The sequence below is a fragment of the Salvelinus alpinus genome, chromosome 22 (assembly GCF_045679555.1).
Source record: "Salvelinus alpinus chromosome 22, SLU_Salpinus.1, whole genome shotgun sequence".
NCBI classification, from domain to species: Eukaryota; Metazoa; Chordata; class Actinopteri; order Salmoniformes; family Salmonidae; genus Salvelinus; species Salvelinus alpinus.
In genome coordinates, this window is record NC_092107.1 from 46928651 (window position 1) to 46946884 (window position 18234).

The window sequence follows — 18234 nt, forward strand, 5'->3', positions numbered from 1 at the left end:
TATCTGCACGTGTCTGTGAGAGCTAATAACTGTGTTTTAGGTGGTGCGTAAGTGTAACGAAGGGGCCCGTACCATGGAGAGAACAGAGATGATGTACACCATCAACTCTCAACTGGACTTTAAGATCAAGGTATGGAGATGGGCTTGGAATGATCCCCAGTGGGTCGATAGCTGGGTTTATGACTGTCTCTATAGCTGGGCTTGGAATGATCCCCAGTGGGTCGATAGCTGGGTTTTATGACTGTCTCGATAGCTGGGGTTTATGACTGTCTCTATAGCTGTGTTTTATGACTGTCTCTATAGCTGGGTTTTATGACTGTCTCTATAGCTGGGGTTTATGACTGTCTCTATAGCTGGGTTTATGACTGTCTCTATAGCTGGGTTTATGACTGTCTCTATAGCTAGGGTTTATGACTGTCTCTATAGCTGGGTTTTATGACTGTCTCTATAGCTGGGTTTTATGACTGTCTCTATAGCTGTGTTTTATGACTGTCTCTATAGCTGGGTTTATGACTGTCACTATAGCTGGGTTTTATGGCTGTCTCTATAGCTGGGTTTTATGACTGTCTCTATAGCTGGGTTTTATGACTGTCTATAGCTGGGTTTTATGACTGTCTCTATAGCTGGGGTTTATGACTGTCTCTATAGCTGGGGTTTATGAGTGTCTCTATAGCTGGGGTTTATGACTGTCTCTATAGCTGGGTTTTATGACTGTCTCTATAGCTGGGGTTTATGACTGTCTCTATAGCTGGGTTTATGACTGTCTCTATAGCTGGGGTTTATGACTGTCTCTATAGCTGGGTTTTATGACTGTCTCTATAGCTGGGTTTTATGACTGTCTCTATAGCTGGGTTTATGACTGTCACTATAGCTGGGTTTTATGGCTGTCTCTATAGCTGGGTTTTATGACTGTCTCTATAGCTGGGTTTATGACTGTCTCTATAGCTGGGGTTTATGACTGTCTCTATAGCTGGGGTTTATGACTGTCTCTATAGCTGGGGTTTATGACTGTCTCTATAGCTGGGGTTTATGACTGTCTCGATAGCTGGGTTTTATGACTGTCTCTATAGCTGGGTTTATGACTGTCTCGATAGCTGGGTTTTATGACTGTCTCGATAGCTGGGTTTTATGACTGTCTCTATAGCTGGGTTTTATGACTGTCTCTATAGCTGGGGTTTATGACTGTCTCTATAGCTGGGGTTTATGACTGTCTCTATAGCTGGGGTTTATGACTGTCTCTATAGCTGGGGTTTATGACTGTCTCTATAGCTGGGGTTTATGACTGTCTCTATAGCTGGGGTTTATGACTGTCTCTATAGCTGGGGTTTATGACTGTTTCGATAGCTGGGGTTTATGACTGTCTCTATAGCTGGGTTTTATGACTGTCTCGATAGCTGGGTTTTATGACTGTCTCGATAGCTGGGTTTATGACTGTCTCTATAGCTGGGTTTATGACTGTCTCTATAGCTGGGGTTTATGACTGTCTCTATAGCTGGGGTTTATGACTGTCTCTATAGCTGGGGTTTATGACTGTCTCTATAGCTGGGGTTTATGACTGTCTCTATAGCTGGGGTTTATGACTGTCTCTATAGCTAGGTTTTATGACTGTCTCTATAGCTGGGGTTTATGACTGTCTCTATAGCTGGGGTTTATGACTGTCTCTATAGCTGGGTTTTATGACTGTCTCTATAGCTGGGTTTATGACTGTCTCTATAGCTGGGGTTTATGACTGTCTCTATAGCTGGGGTTTATGACTGTCTCTATAGCTGGGTTTTATGACTGTCTCTATAGCTGGGTTTATGACTGTCTCTATAGCTGGGGTTTATGACTGTCTCTATAGCTGGGTTTTATGACTGTCTCTATAGCTGGGTTTTATGACTGTCTCTATAGCTGGGGTTTATGACTGTCTCTATAGCTAGGTTTTATGACTGTCTCTATAGCTGGGGTTTATGACTGTCTCTATAGCTGGGGTTTATGACTGTCTCTATAGCTGGGGTTTATGACTGTCTCTATAGCTAGGTTTTATGACTGTCTCTATAGCTGGGGTTTATGACTGTCTCTATAGCTGGGGTTTATGACTGTCTCTATAGCTGGGTTTTATGACTGTCTCTATAGCTGGGTTTATGACTGTCTCTATAGCTGGGGTTTATGACTGTCTCTATAGCTGGGGTTTATGACTGTCTCTATAGCTGGGTTTTATGACTGTCTCTATAGCTGGGTTTTATGACTGTCTCTATAGCTGGGGTTTATGACTGTCTCTATAGCTGGGGTTTATGACTGTCTCTATAGCTGGGGTTTATGACTGTCTCTATAGCTGGGTTTTATGACTGTCTCTATAGCTGGGGTTTATGACTGTCTCTATAGCTGGGGTTTATGACTGTCTCTATAGCTGGGGTTTATGCCTGTCTCTATAGCTGGGGTTTATGCCTGTCTCTATAGCTGGGTTTTATGACTGTCTCTATAGCTGGGGTTTATGCCTGTCTCTATAGCTGGGTTTTATGCCTGTCTCTATAGCTGGGGTTTATGCCTGTCTCTATAGCTGGGTTTTATGCCTGTCTCTATAGCTGGGGTTTATGCCTGTCTCTATAGCTGGGTTTTATGACTGTCTCTATAGCTGGGGTTTATGCCTGTCTCTATAGCTGGGGTTTATGCCTGTCTCTATAGCTGGGGTTTATGCCTGTCTCTATAGCTGGGTTTTATGACTGTCTCTATAGCTGGGGTTTATGCCTGTCTCTATAGCTGGGTTTTATGCCTGTCTCTATAGCTGGGGTTTATGCCTGTCTCTATAGCTGGGTTTTATGCCTGTCTCTATAGCTGGGGTTTATGCCTGTCTCTATAGCTGGGTTTTATGACTGTCTCTATAGCTGGGGTTTATGCCTGTCTCTATAGCTGGGGTTTATGCCTGTCTCTAATCACCCCAGTGGGGTCTATAGCTGTTAACCTACTGTAAACCCTGAAGAACTGTTAAGCTCCTATGAGATACTATGGACACTTAAGAATACATGAGAGTAGCGTTGACATGCAGAGGTGTTTGTTTTTTAAAGGTAGAATCCTTAATGGTGAAACGACCGGGAACGTTTAGGATATAACGTCAACAAATGCGTTACCTTCTCTCCCCTGTGACATCACTGCATGCGTGATAGAACAGCAGGATATGCACATGTTTTGACCATGCTGGGCAACGCTCCCGTCCTCCGCCGTTTGTCAACAAAACCAAGGCGGTTGGGGGCACACCGTGGCGCCCGTTTCCCCTCATGTGATTTCATCTGAAGTAGAAACAATAACAAAAGCCTTCCCTGTGCCTCTGTTTTTGGGGGTAAAAACGCTGAGGGTTGGGCCTGGAGAAACCACTTTCAAATTCTTAGACAGGAGCTATGGATGCAAGGACTGGCCATCCATGACATCAACAGGATAGTTTTAACCATGTGTTGAGGCTGTACCGTGTTTGTTTACATGTAGGTTGTTGACAAACAGAGTAAAACCAAGCTGATGTTTTGTGTTTCGATGGGATACGACAGTAAAACTGAACTCATGAGACGTCATTCTGTAAGAATCAATGGGTATATATATATATATATATATCATTCATTTATAAGTCAAAAAATGAATGTAGAAACTAAGGATCGTATCTTTTAAAAGCCTGTGCCATGAGGTACTGTGAAGACATTACCATTAGCTGTCTGTCTGCTTTGGAGGAACATTTTGAGGGGTGTTCCTGGTCGTACATGACATTTCCCCAGCAGTCTCCCAGGGGACACAGGGAGGGAACATGAGGTTTCTCTACTGGTGTGAAATGGAGAGGAATAAGGGTCCCATATAACTGCTGCTGCTGCATTACAGACTAAAACACACACACTCTCATTAACACAGACATGGTGTTATGTTCTGTACAAACTGTACGTTCACAAGGTCTTTTCCCAGCATCCTCTTGGAATCACGATACATTTCTTTATCTGTTGATATGGACAAGTGTGTTTCCAGCAGTATGCTAGAAAGGCTTACATAGTTATTTCTGGCATGCACACACACACACACACACACACACACACACACAGAGAGATATATATTCAAACAGATGTACATAAATACACACACACACTTCGGCAGGCACAACTGTGGGAAAGTGCTGTTGGCACATGTGGGCCTAACAGATATCTGCAGGGCTGTGAACATACATTCTGCTCTCCTAGCCAGCTGTTCACACACTACACAGGAATGTCTGGAGTACATTACATTTGTTAACCTTGATATTGATCATCCACCCTCTCTCCTCTCCCCTCTGTCCTCTCTCCCCTCTGTCCTCTCTCTCCTCTCCCCTCTGTCCTCTCTCTCCTCTCCCCTCTGTCCTCTCTCTCCTCTCCCCTCTGTCCCCTCTCTCTCCTCTCCCCTCTGTCCCCTCTCTCTCCTCTCCCCTCTGTCCTCTCTCCCCTCTCCCCTCTCTCTCCCCTCTGTCCTCTCTCTCCCATCTGTCCTCCCTCTCCTCTCCCCTCTGTCCTCTCTCTCCCCTCTCCCTCTCCTCTCTCTCCTCTCCCCTCTGTCCCCCTCTCCTCTCCCCTCTGTCCCCCTCTCCCCTCTGTCCCCTCCCCTCTCTCTCCCCTCTGTCCTCTCTCTCCCCTCTCTCTCTCCTCCCTCTCCTCTCCCCTCTGTCCTCTCTCTCCCCTCTGTCCTCTCTCTCCCCTCTGTCCTCTCTCTCCCCTCTGTCCTCTCTCTCCCCTCTGTCCTCTCTCTCCCCTCTGTCCTCTCTCTCCTCTGTCCTCTCTCTCCTCTCTCTCCTCTCTCTCCTCTCTCTCCTCTCTCCCCTCTGTCCCCCCTCTCTCCTCTCCCCTCTATCCTCTCTCTCCCCTCTCTCTCTCCCCTCACTCCTCTCTCTCTCTGTCTTCTCTCTCTCTCTCCCCTCTGTCCTCTCTCTCCTCTCCCCTCTGTCCTTTCTCTCCCCTCTCGCTCTCTCCTCTCCCCTCTGTCCTCTCTCTCTCTCCTCTCGCTCTCTCTTCTCTCCTATTTCTCTCCTCTCCCCTCTGTCCCCCCTCTCTCCTCTTCCCTCTGTCCTTTCTCTCCCCTCTCTCTCTCTCCTCTCTCTCCCCTCTGTCCCCCCACTGTCCTCTCTCTCCCCTCTGTCCTCTCCCCTCTCTCTCTCCCCTCTCTCTCTCTCCTCTCTCTCCCCTCTGTCCCCCCACTGTCCTCTCTCTCCCCTCTGTCCCCTCCCCTCTCTCTCTCCCCTCTCTCCTCTTCCCTCTGTCCTTTCTCTCCCCTCTCTCTCTCTCCCCTCTGTCCCCCCACTGTCCTCTCTCTCCCCTCTCTCTCTCCCCTCTCTCTCTCCCCCTCCCCCCAGCCCTTCCCATTGGTGTCGTCCTCTAGGTGGATGGTGAAACGAGGGGAGCTCACAGCCTTCGTGGAGGAGAACGGCATCTTCTCCAAGAGGACGTCACGTCATCAGGTCTACTTCTTCCTCTTCAATGACGTCCTCATCCTCACCAGGAAGAAGAGGTGGGTCCACAGTCTCACTAGCCAATCACAGCCAATCCCACAGTCTAACCAAGCATTCACAGTCAACTCCGCAGTCTCACTAGCCAATCACACAGATGGGGAGGGTGGTGATGATAACATCTTTAAGTATGCTAGAGGTAAAGATTGTGAGCTGGCAAGCCCAAATTGTCCGTAGGTCATTGCGACAGAGTTATGTGCAGGAAACGCCACGTCTTTGTGTGAGTCTCTGGGATGAGTCAAGTGTGACCTTGCAGTGATATGTGTATATACACCTCCCATAAGACTAAGTAATTAACCTATTTTAAAATGTTTATATGACTCTATAAAGACAATTAAAATATACAAGCAACTCGTTAGACAATGAGTTGACGTTGACTAAGCAAGAATTGGGTCTGAGAATTGTCTATATCAAAGGTAGATGTTTAATTAACATTGGAACAATGAATGGATGAACATACCAGGCATGAAGCTTAAGTTACAAACATTAACAAGCATTATTCCAACCATATGGAGGTTAACTTACAGGACAAAGCATGAACTGGATACAGGTTAAGAGAGAGAACCAAAGCTCAAGTTACAAACATTAACAAGCATTACAAGGCATTATTCCATAACGGCTCGAAGTCCGTTACAAAAAGGGAGACAACTTGGAGATAAGGAATAACAAAATATATTTATTAACTGAAGTAAACTAAATAGAATTAACACTGGTGTGTGTAGTCAGTAATCAATAGTGTAAGTGAGTGGTTGAGTGTATAAATGTGATAATGAGGGGTGTTGAAAGGTGCCAAAACAAACAAACAAAATGCCACAACCAAAATCTATCAGTGTGTCTGCATAGAGTCTCCTCAATGAATGGGGGAAGAGGTGCATTTATCCCGGGACACCCCCGGGCCCAGGTGTGTCCCACGTCGCTGACGACCCTCCCGGCTCCGCCCACCGGCATCCTAATAAGGAAAACAAGAGCAGAGAGAGAGAATTCGTCAGACAAAGTGGGAGGGTCGTCACACTTACTAGACCAGAAGCCTAGAAGTCTAGGAAATGAGAATTGATCATACAAGCTTCCTCCATGAACTGGATACAGGTTAAGAGAGAGAACCAAAAGCATTTCATTACACATCGGGACGGCAGGGTAGCCTAGTGGTTAGAGCGTTGGACTAGTAACCGAAAGGTTACCATGAACTGGATACAGGTTAAGAGAGAGAACCAAAGCATTTCATTACACATCGGGACGGCAGGGTAGCCTAGTGGTTAGAGCGTTGGACTAGTAACCGAAAGGTTACAATGAACTGGATACAGGTTAAGAGAGAGAACCAAAAGCATTTCATTACACATCGGGACGGCAGGGTAGCCTAGTGGTTAGAGCGTTGGACTAGTAACCGAAAGGTTACCATGAACTGGATACAGGTTAAGAGAGAGAACCAATGCATTTCATTACATGTGTAACATCTGAAGGTGGAATCTTCTCAACTCCAAACCACCATTGACCAATCAAACCATACCAAGTTTACAGTAACCTAAACACTCCCAGCCCGGTCTCCACAGGGTGTCACAGCATCTAAAGGCTGGTGTGGTGAGGGGATCAGGCCGATGTAAATAAGACAGGATTTCTGAGACGAACATAAAAACCTCTTTGAGTAATTCAGAGTTTACCCTGTCCAGATACAAGTTACCATAGAGATAATCCATACAGAGTCCTTTTTAGGGGACAAGTTACCATAGAGATCATATATATAGAGTCCTCTTTAGGGGACAAGTTACCACAGAGATCATACATAGAGTCCTCTTTAGGGGACAAGTTACCACAGAGATCATACATATAGAGTCCTCTTTAGGGGACAAGTTACCACAGAGATCATACATATAGAGTCCTCTTTAGGGGACAAGTTACCATAGAGATAATACATATAGAGTCCTCTTTAGGGGACAAGTTACCACAGAGATCATACATATAGAGTCCTCTTTAGGGGACAAGTTACCATAGAGATAATACATATAGAGTCCTCTTTAGGGGACAAGTTACCACAGAGATCATACATATAGAGTCCTCTTTAGGGGACAAGTTACCATAGAGATAATACATATAGAGTCCTCTTTAGGGGACAAGTTACCACAGAGATCATACATATAGAGTCCTCTTTAGGGGACAAGTTACCATAGAGATAATACATATAGAGTCCTCTTTAGGGGACAAGTTACCATAGAGATAATACATATAGAGTCCTCTTTAGGGGACAAGTTACCATAGAGATAATACATATAGAGATCCTCTTTAGGGGACAAGTTACCACAGAGATAATACATATAGAGTCCTCTTTAGGGGACAAGTTACCATAGAGATAATACATATAGAGTCCTCTTTAGGGGACAAGTTACCATAGAGATAATACATATAGAGTCCTCTTTAGGGGACAAGTTACCATAGAGATAATACATATAGAGTCCTCTTTAGGGGACAAGTTACCATAGAGATAATACATATAGAGTCCTCTTTAGGGGACAAGTTACCATAGAGATAATACATATAGAGATCCTCTTTAGGGGACAAGTTACCATAGAGATAATACATATAGAGTCCTCTTTAGGGGACAAGTTACCATAGAGATAATACATATAGAGTCCTCTTTAGGGGACAAGTTACCATAGAGATAATACATATAGAGATCCTCTTTAGGGGACAAGTTACCACAGAGATAATACATATAGAGTCCTCTTTAGGGGACAAGTTACCATAGAGATAATACATATAGAGTCCTCTTTAGGGGACAAGTTACCATAGAGATAATACATATAGAGTCCTCTTTAGGGGACAAGTTACCATAGAGATAATACATATAGAGTCCTCTTTAGGGGACAAGTTACCATAGAGATAATACATATAGAGTCCTCTTTAGGGGACAAGTTACCATAGAGATAATACATATAGAGTCCTCTTTAGGGGACAAGTTACCATAGAGATAATACATATAGAGTCCTCTTTAGGGGACAAGTTACCATAGAGATAATACATATAGAGATCCTCTTTAGGGGACAAGTTACCACAGAGATAATACATATAGAGTCCTCTTTAGGGGACAAGTTACCACAGAGATAATACATATATAGTCCTCTTTAGGGGACAAGTTACCACAGAGATAATACATATAGAGATCCTCTTTAGGGGACAAGTTACCACAGAGATAATACATATAGAGTCCTCTTTAGGGGACAAGTTACCACAGAGATCATACATATATAGTCCTCTTTAGGGGACAAGTTACCATAGAGATCATATATATAGAGTCCTCTTTAGGGGACAAGTTACCACAGAGATAATACATATAGAGTCCTCTTTAGGGGACAAGTTACCACAGAGATAATATATATAGAGTCCTCTTTAGGGGACAAGTTACCATAGAGATAATACATATAGAGTCCTCTTTAGGGGACAAGTTACCATAGAGATAATACATATAGAGATCCTCTTTAGGGGACAAGTTACCACAGAGATAATACATATAGAGTCCTCTTTAGGGGACAAGTTACCACAGAGATCATACATATAGAGTCCTCTTTAGGGGACAAGTTACCACAGAGATAATACATATAGAGTCCTCTTTAGGGGACAAGTTACCATAGAGATAATACATATAGAGTCCTCTTTAGGGGACAAGTTACCATAGAGATCATATATATAGAGTCCTCTTTAGGGGACAAGTTACCATAGAGATAATACATATAGAGTCCTCTTTAGGGGACAAGTTACCATAGAGATAATACATATAGAGTCCTCTTTAGGGGACAAGTTACCACAGAGATCATACATATAGAGTCCTCTTTAGGGGACAAGTTACCATAGAGATAATACATATAGAGTCCTCTTTAGGGGACAAGTTACCATAGAGATAATACATATAGAGTCCTCTTTAGGGGACAAGTTACCACAGAGATAATACATATAGAGTCCTCTTTAGGGGACAAGTTACCATAGAGATCATATATATAGAGTCCTCTTTAGGGGACAAGTTACCATAGAGATAATACATATAGAGTCCTCTTTAGGGGACAAGTTACCATAGAGATCATACATATAGAGTCCTCTTTAGGGGACAAGTTACCATAGAGATAATACATATAGAGTCCTCTTTAGGGGACAAGTTACCACAGAGATCATACATATAGAGTCCTCTTTAGGGGACAAGTTACCACAGAGATAATACATATATAGTCCTCTTTAGGGGACAAGTTACCACAGAGATAATACATATAGAGATCCTCTTTAGGGGACAAGTTACCACAGAGATAATACATATAGAGTCCTCTTTAGGGGACAAGTTACCACAGAGATAATACATATAGAGTCCTCTTTAGGGGACAAGTTACCACAGAGATCATACATATAGAGTCCTCTTTAGGGGACAAGTTACCACAGAGATCATACATATAGAGTCCTCTTTAGGGGACAAGTTACCATAGAGATCATATATATAGAGATCCTCTTTAGGGGACAAGTTACCATAGAGATCATACATATAGAGTCCTCTTTAGGGGACAAGTTACCACAGAGATAATACATATAGAGTCCTCTTTAGGGGACAAGTTACCACAGAGATAATATATATAGAGTCCTCTTTAGGGGACAAGTTACCATAGAGATAATACATATAGAGTCCTCTTTAGGGGACAAGTTACCATAGAGATAATACATATAGAGATCCTCTTTAGGGGACAAGTTACCACAGAGATAATACATATAGAGTCCTCTTTAGGGGACAAGTTACCACAGAGATCATACATATAGAGTCCTCTTTAGGGGACAAGTTACCACAGAGATAATACATATAGAGTCCTCTTTAGGGGACAAGTTACCATAGAGATAATACATATAGAGTCCTCTTTAGGGGACAAGTTACCATAGAGATCATATATATAGAGTCCTCTTTAGGGGACAAGTTACCATAGAGATAATACATATAGAGTCCTCTTTAGGGGACAAGTTACCATAGAGATAATACATATAGAGTCCTCTTTAGGGGACAAGTTACCACAGAGATCATACATATAGAGTCCTCTTTAGGGGACAAGTTACCATAGAGATAATACATATAGAGTCCTCTTTAGGGGACAAGTTACCATAGAGATAATACATATAGAGTCCTCTTTAGGGGACAAGTTACCACAGAGATAATACATATAGAGTCCTCTTTAGGGGACAAGTTACCATAGAGATAATACATATAGAGTCCTCTTTAGGGGACAAGTTACCATAGAGATCATATATATAGAGTCCTCTTTAGGGGACAAGTTACCATAGAGATAATACATATAGAGTCCTCTTTAGGGGACAAGTTACCACAGAGATAATACATATAGAGTCCTCTTTAGGGGACAAGTTACCATAGAGATCATATATATAGAGTCCTCTTTAGGGGACAAGTTACCATAGAGATAATACATATAGAGTCCTCTTTAGGGGACAAGTTACCATAGAGATAATACATATAGAGTCCTCTTTAGGGGACAAGTTACCACAGAGATCATACATATAGAGTCCTCTTTAGGGGACAAGTTACCATAGAGATAATACATATAGAGTCCTCTTTAGGGGACAAGTTACCACAGAGATCATACATATAGAGTCCTCTTTAGGGGACAAGTTACCACAGAGATCATACATATAGAGTCCTCTTTAGGGGACAAGTTACCACAGAGATCATACATATAGAGTCCTCTTTAGGGGACAAGTTACCATAGAGATAATACATATAGAGTCCTCTTTAGGGGACAAGTTACCATAGAGATCATACATATAGAGTCCTCTTTAGGGGACAAGTTACCATAGAGATAATACATATAGAGTCCTCTTTAGGGGACAAGTTACCACAGAGATCATACATATAGAGTCCTCTTTAGGGGACAAGTTACCATAGAGATAATACATATAGAGTCCTCTTTAGGGGACAAGTTACCACAGAGATCATACATATAGAGTCCTCTTTAGGGGACAAGTTACCACAGAGATCATACATATAGAGTCCTCTTTAGGGGACAAGTTACCACAGAGATCATACATATAGAGTCCTCTTTAGGGGACAAGTTACCATAGAGATCATATATATAGAGATCCTCTTTAGGGGACAAGTTACCATAGAGATCATACATATAGAGTCCTCTTTAGGGGACAAGTTACCATAGAGATCATATATATAGAGATCCTCTTTAGGGGACAAGTTACCATAGAGATCATACATATAGAGTCCTCTTTAGGGGACAAGTTACCACAGAGATAATACATATAGAGTCCTCTTTAGGGGACAAGTTACCACAGAGATAATATATATAGAGTCCTCTTTAGGGGACAAGTTACCATAGAGATAATACATATAGAGTCCTCTTTAGGGGACAAGTTACCATAGAGATAATACATATAGAGATCCTCTTTAGGGGACAAGTTACCACAGAGATAATACATATAGAGTCCTCTTTAGGGGACAAGTTACCACAGAGATCATACATATAGAGTCCTCTTTAGGGGACAAGTTACCACAGAGATAATACATATAGAGTCCTCTTTAGGGGACAAGTTACCATAGAGATAATACATATATAGTCCTCTTTAGGGGACAAGTTACCATAGAGATCATATATATAGAGTCCTCTTTAGGGGACAAGTTACCATAGAGATAATACATATAGAGTCCTCTTTAGGGGACAAGTTACCATAGAGATAATACATATAGAGTCCTCTTTAGGGGACAAGTTACCACAGAGATCATACATATAGAGTCCTCTTTAGGGGACAAGTTACCATAGAGATAATACATATAGAGTCCTCTTTAGGGGACAAGTTACCATAGAGATAATACATATAGAGTCCTCTTTAGGGGACAAGTTACCACAGAGATAATACATATAGAGTCCTCTTTAGGGGACAAGTTACCATAGAGATAATACATATAGAGTCCTCTTTAGGGGACAAGTTACCATAGAGATCATATATATAGAGTCCTCTTTAGGGGACAAGTTACCATAGAGATAATACATATAGAGTCCTCTTTAGGGGACAAGTTACCACAGAGATAATACATATAGAGTCCTCTTTAGGGGACAAGTTACCATAGAGATCATATATATAGAGTCCTCTTTAGGGGACAAGTTACCATAGAGATAATACATATATAGTCCTCTTTAGGGGACAAGTTACCATAGAGATCATACATATAGAGTCCTCTTTAGGGGACAAGTTACCATAGAGATAATACATATAGAGTCCTCTTTAGGGGACAAGTTACCACAGAGATCATACATATAGAGTCCTCTTTAGGGGACAAGTTACCATAGAGATAATACATATAGAGTCCTCTTTAGGGGACAAGTTACCACAGAGATCATACATATAGAGTCCTCTTTAGGGGACAAGTTACCACAGAGATCATACATATAGAGTCCTCTTTAGGGGACAAGTTACCACAGAGATCATACATATAGAGTCCTCTTTAGGGGACAAGTTACCATAGAGATCATATATATAGAGATCCTCTTTCAGGGGACAAGTTACCATAGAGATCATACATATAGAGTCCTCTTTAGGGGACAAGTTACCATAGAGATCATATATATAGAGATCCTCTTTAGGGGACAAGTTACCATAGAGATCATACATATAGAGTCCTCTTTAGGGGACAAGTTACCACAGAGATAATACATATAGAGTCCTCTTTAGGGGACAAGTTACCATAGAGATAATACATATAGAGTCCTCTTTAGGGGACAAGTTACCATAGAGATAATACATATAGAGTCCTCTTTAGGGGACAAGTTACCACAGAGATAATCCATATAGAGTCCTCTTTAGGGGACAAGTTACCATAGAGATAATACATATAGAGTCCTCTTTAGGGGACAAGTTACCATAGAGATCATACATATAGAGTCCTCTTTAGGGGACAAGTTACCACAGAGATCATACATATAGAGTCCTCTTTAGGGGACAAGTTACCATAGAGATCATACATATAGAGATCCTCTTTAGGGGACAAGTTACCACAGAGATCATACATATAGAGTCCTCTTTAGGGGACAAGTTACCATAGAGATAATACATATAGAGATCCTCTTTAGGGGACAAGTTACCACAGAGATCATACATATAGAGTCCTCTTTAGGGGACAAGTTACCACAGAGATAATACATATAGAGTCCTCTTTAGGGGACAAGTTACCATAGAGATCATATATATAGAGTCCTCTTTAGGGGACAAGTTACCATAGAGATCATATATATAGAGTCCTCTTTAGGGGACAAGTTACCATAGAGATAATACATATAGAGTCCTCTTTAGGGGACAAGTTACCACAGAGATAATACATATAGAGTCCTCTTTAGGGGACAAGTTACCATAGAGATCATACATATAGAGTCCTCTTTAGGGGACAAGTTACCACAGAGATCATACATATAGAGATCCTCTTTAGGGGACAAGTTACCACAGAGATAATACATATAGAGTCCTCTTTAGGGGACAAGTTACCATAGAGATCATACATATAGAGTCCTCTTTAGGGGACAAGTTACCACAGAGATAATACATATAGAGTCCTCTTTAGGGGACAAGTTACCATAGAGATAATACATATAGAGTCCTCTTTAGGGGACAAGTTACCATAGAGATAATACATATAGAGTCCTCTTTAGGGGACAAGTTACCATAGAGATAATACATATAGAGATCCTCTTTAGGGGACAAGTTACCATAGAGATAATACATATAGAGTCCTCTTTAGGGGACAAGTTACCATAGAGATAATACATATAGAGTCCTCTTTAGGGGACAAGTTACCATAGAGATAATACATATAGAGATCCTCTTTAGGGGACAAGTTACCACAGAGATAATACATATAGAGTCCTCTTTAGGGGACAAGTTACCATAGAGATAATACATATAGAGTCCTCTTTAGGGGACAAGTTACCATAGAGATAATACATATAGAGTCCTCTTTAGGGGACAAGTTACCATAGAGATAATACATATAGAGTCCTCTTTAGGGGACAAGTTACCATAGAGATAATACATATAGAGTCCTCTTTAGGGGACAAGTTACCATAGAGATAATACATATAGAGTCCTCTTTAGGGGACAAGTTACCATAGAGATAATACATATAGAGTCCTCTTTAGGGGACAAGTTACCATAGAGATAATACATATAGAGATCCTCTTTAGGGGACAAGTTACCACAGAGATAATACATATAGAGTCCTCTTTAGGGGACAAGTTACCACAGAGATAATACATATATAGTCCTCTTTAGGGGACAAGTTACCACAGAGATAATACATATAGAGATCCTCTTTAGGGGACAAGTTACCACAGAGATAATACATATAGAGTCCTCTTTAGGGGACAAGTTACCACAGAGATCATACATATATAGTCCTCTTTAGGGGACAAGTTACCATAGAGATCATATATATAGAGTCCTCTTTAGGGGACAAGTTACCACAGAGATAATACATATAGAGTCCTCTTTAGGGGACAAGTTACCACAGAGATAATATATATAGAGTCCTCTTTAGGGGACAAGTTACCATAGAGATAATACATATAGAGTCCTCTTTAGGGGACAAGTTACCATAGAGATAATACATATAGAGATCCTCTTTAGGGGACAAGTTACCACAGAGATAATACATATAGAGTCCTCTTTAGGGGACAAGTTACCACAGAGATCATACATATATAGTCCTCTTTAGGGGACAAGTTACCACAGAGATAATACATATAGAGTCCTCTTTAGGGGACAAGTTACCATAGAGATAATACATATAGAGTCCTCTTTAGGGGACAAGTTACCATAGAGATCATATATATAGAGTCCTCTTTAGGGGACAAGTTACCATAGAGATAATACATATAGAGTCCTCTTTAGGGGACAAGTTACCATAGAGATAATACATATAGAGTCCTCTTTAGGGGACAAGTTACCACAGAGATCATACATATAGAGTCCTCTTTAGGGGACAAGTTACCATAGAGATAATACATATAGAGTCCTCTTTAGGGGACAAGTTACCATAGAGATAATACATATAGAGTCCTCTTTAGGGGACAAGTTCCCACAGAGATAATACATATAGAGTCCTCTTTAGGGGACAAGTTACCATAGAGATAATACATATAGAGTCCTCTTTAGGGGACAAGTTACCATAGAGATCATATATATAGAGTCCTCTTTAGGGGACAAGTTACCATAGAGATAATACATATAGAGTCCTCTTTAGGGGACAAGTTACCACAGAGATAATACATATAGAGTCCTCTTTAGGGGACAAGTTACCACAGAGATAATACATATAGAGTCCTCTTTAGGGGACAAGTTACCACAGAGATAATATATATAGAGTCCTCTTTAGGGGACAAGTTACCATAGAGATAATACATATAGAGTCCTCTTTAGGGGACAAGTTACCATAGAGATAATACATATAGAGATCCTCTTTAGGGGACAAGTTACCACAGAGATAATACATATAGAGTCCTCTTTAGGGGACAAGTTACCACAGAGATCATACATATAGAGTCCTCTTTAGGGGACAAGTTACCACAGAGATAATACATATAGAGTCCTCTTTAGGGGACAAGTTACCATAGAGATAATACATATAGAGTCCTCTTTAGGGGACAAGTTACCATAGAGATCATATATATAGAGTCCTCTTTAGGGGACAAGTTACCATAGAGATAATACATATAGAGTCCTCTTTAGGGGACAAGTTACCATAGAGATAATACATATAGAGTCCTCTTTAGGGGACAAGTTACCACAGAGATCATACATATAGAGTCCTCTTTAGGGGACAAGTTACCATAGAGATAATACATATAGAGTCCTCTTTAGGGGACAAGTTACCATAGAGATAATACATATAGAGTCCTCTTTAGGGGACAAGTTCCCACAGAGATAATACATATAGAGTCCTCTTTAGGGGACAAGTTACCATAGAGATAATACATATAGAGTCCTCTTTAGGGGACAAGTTACCATAGAGATCATATATATAGAGTCCTCTTTAGGGGACAAGTTACCATAGAGATAATACATATAGAGTCCTCTTTAGGGGACAAGTTACCACAGAGATAATACATATAGAGTCCTCTTTAGGGGACAAGTTACCATAGAGATAATACATATAGAGTCCTCTTTAGGGGACAAGTTACCATAGAGATAATACATATAGAGTCCTCTTTAGGGGACAAGTTACCACAGAGATCATACATATAGAGTCCTCTTTAGGGGACAAGTTACCACAGAGATAATACATATAGAGTCCTCTTTAGGGGACAAGTTACCATAGAGATCATATATATAGAGTCCTCTTTAGGGGACAAGTTACCATAGAGATCATATATATAGAGTCCTCTTTAGGGGACAAGTTACCATAGAGATAATACATATAGAGATCCTCTTTAGGGGACAAGTTACCACAGAGATCATACATATAGAGTCCTCTTTAGGGGACAAGTTACCATAGAGATCATATATATAGAGTCCTCTTTAGGGGACAAGTTACCACATAGATAATACATATAGAGATCCTCTTTAGGGGACAAGTTACCACAGAGATCATACATATAGAGTCCTCTTTAGGGGACAAGTTACCATAGAGATCATATATATAGAGTCCTCTTTAGGGGACAAGTTACCATAGAGATCATATATATAGAGTCCTCTTTAGGGTACAAGTTACCACAGAGATAATACATATAGAGTCCTCTTTAGGGGACAAGTTACCATAGAGATCATATATATAGAGTCCTCTTTAGGGGACAAGTTACCATAGAGATCATATATATAGAGTCCTCTTTAGGGGACAAGTTACCATAGAGATAATACATATAGAGATCCTCTTTAGGGGACAAGTTACCACAGAGATAATACATATAGAGTCCTCTTTAGGGGACAAGTTACCATAGAGATAATACATATAGAGTCCTCTTTAGGGGACAAGTTACCATAGAGATCATATATATAGAGTCCTCTTTAGGGGACAAGTTACCATGGAGATAATACATATAGAGTCCTCTTTAGGGGACAAGTTACCATGGAGATAATACATATAGAGTCCTCTTTAGGGGACAAGTTACCATAGAGATAATACATATAGAGTCCTCTTTAGGGGACAAGTTACCATAGAGATAATACATATAGAGTCCTCTTTAGGGGACAAGTTACCACAGAGATCATACATATAGAGTCCTCTTTAGGGTACAAGTTACCACAGAGATAATACATATAGAGATCCTCTTTAGGGGACAAGTTACCACAGAGATAATACATATAGAGTCCTCTTTAGGGGACAAGTTACCACAGAGATAATACATATATAGTCCTCTTTAGGGGACAAGTTACCACAGAGATAATACATATAGAGATCCTCTTTAGGGGACAAGTTACCACAGAGATAATACATATAGAGTCCTCTTTAGGGGACAAGTTACCACAGAGATAATACATATAGAGTCCTCTTTAGGGGACAAGTTACCACAGAGATCATACATATAGAGTCCTCTTTAGGGGACAAGTTACCACAGAGATCATACATATAGAGTCCTCTTTAGGGGACAAGTTACCATGGAGATAATACATATAGAGTCCTCTTTAGGGGACAAGTTACCATAGAGATAATACATATAGAGTCCTCTTTAGGGGACAAGTTACCATGGAGATAATACATATAGAGTCCTCTTTAGGGGACAAGTTACCACAGA

At 41.0% G+C, this 18234-nt stretch overlaps 1 protein-coding gene across 1 annotated transcript in view; it reads left to right on the plus strand.

The window, feature by feature from the left end:
- LOC139549555 (rho guanine nucleotide exchange factor 26-like) overlaps window positions 1-18234 on the plus strand; it is a 111416-nt gene that overhangs the window by 44018 nt on the left and 49164 nt on the right. The window contains exons 10-11 of the mRNA XM_071360174.1: window positions 41-130; window positions 5330-5484. Coding sequence (XP_071216275.1) covers window positions 41-130; window positions 5330-5484 — 245 coding nt within the window. The remainder of the gene's footprint in view (window positions 1-40; window positions 131-5329; window positions 5485-18234) is intronic.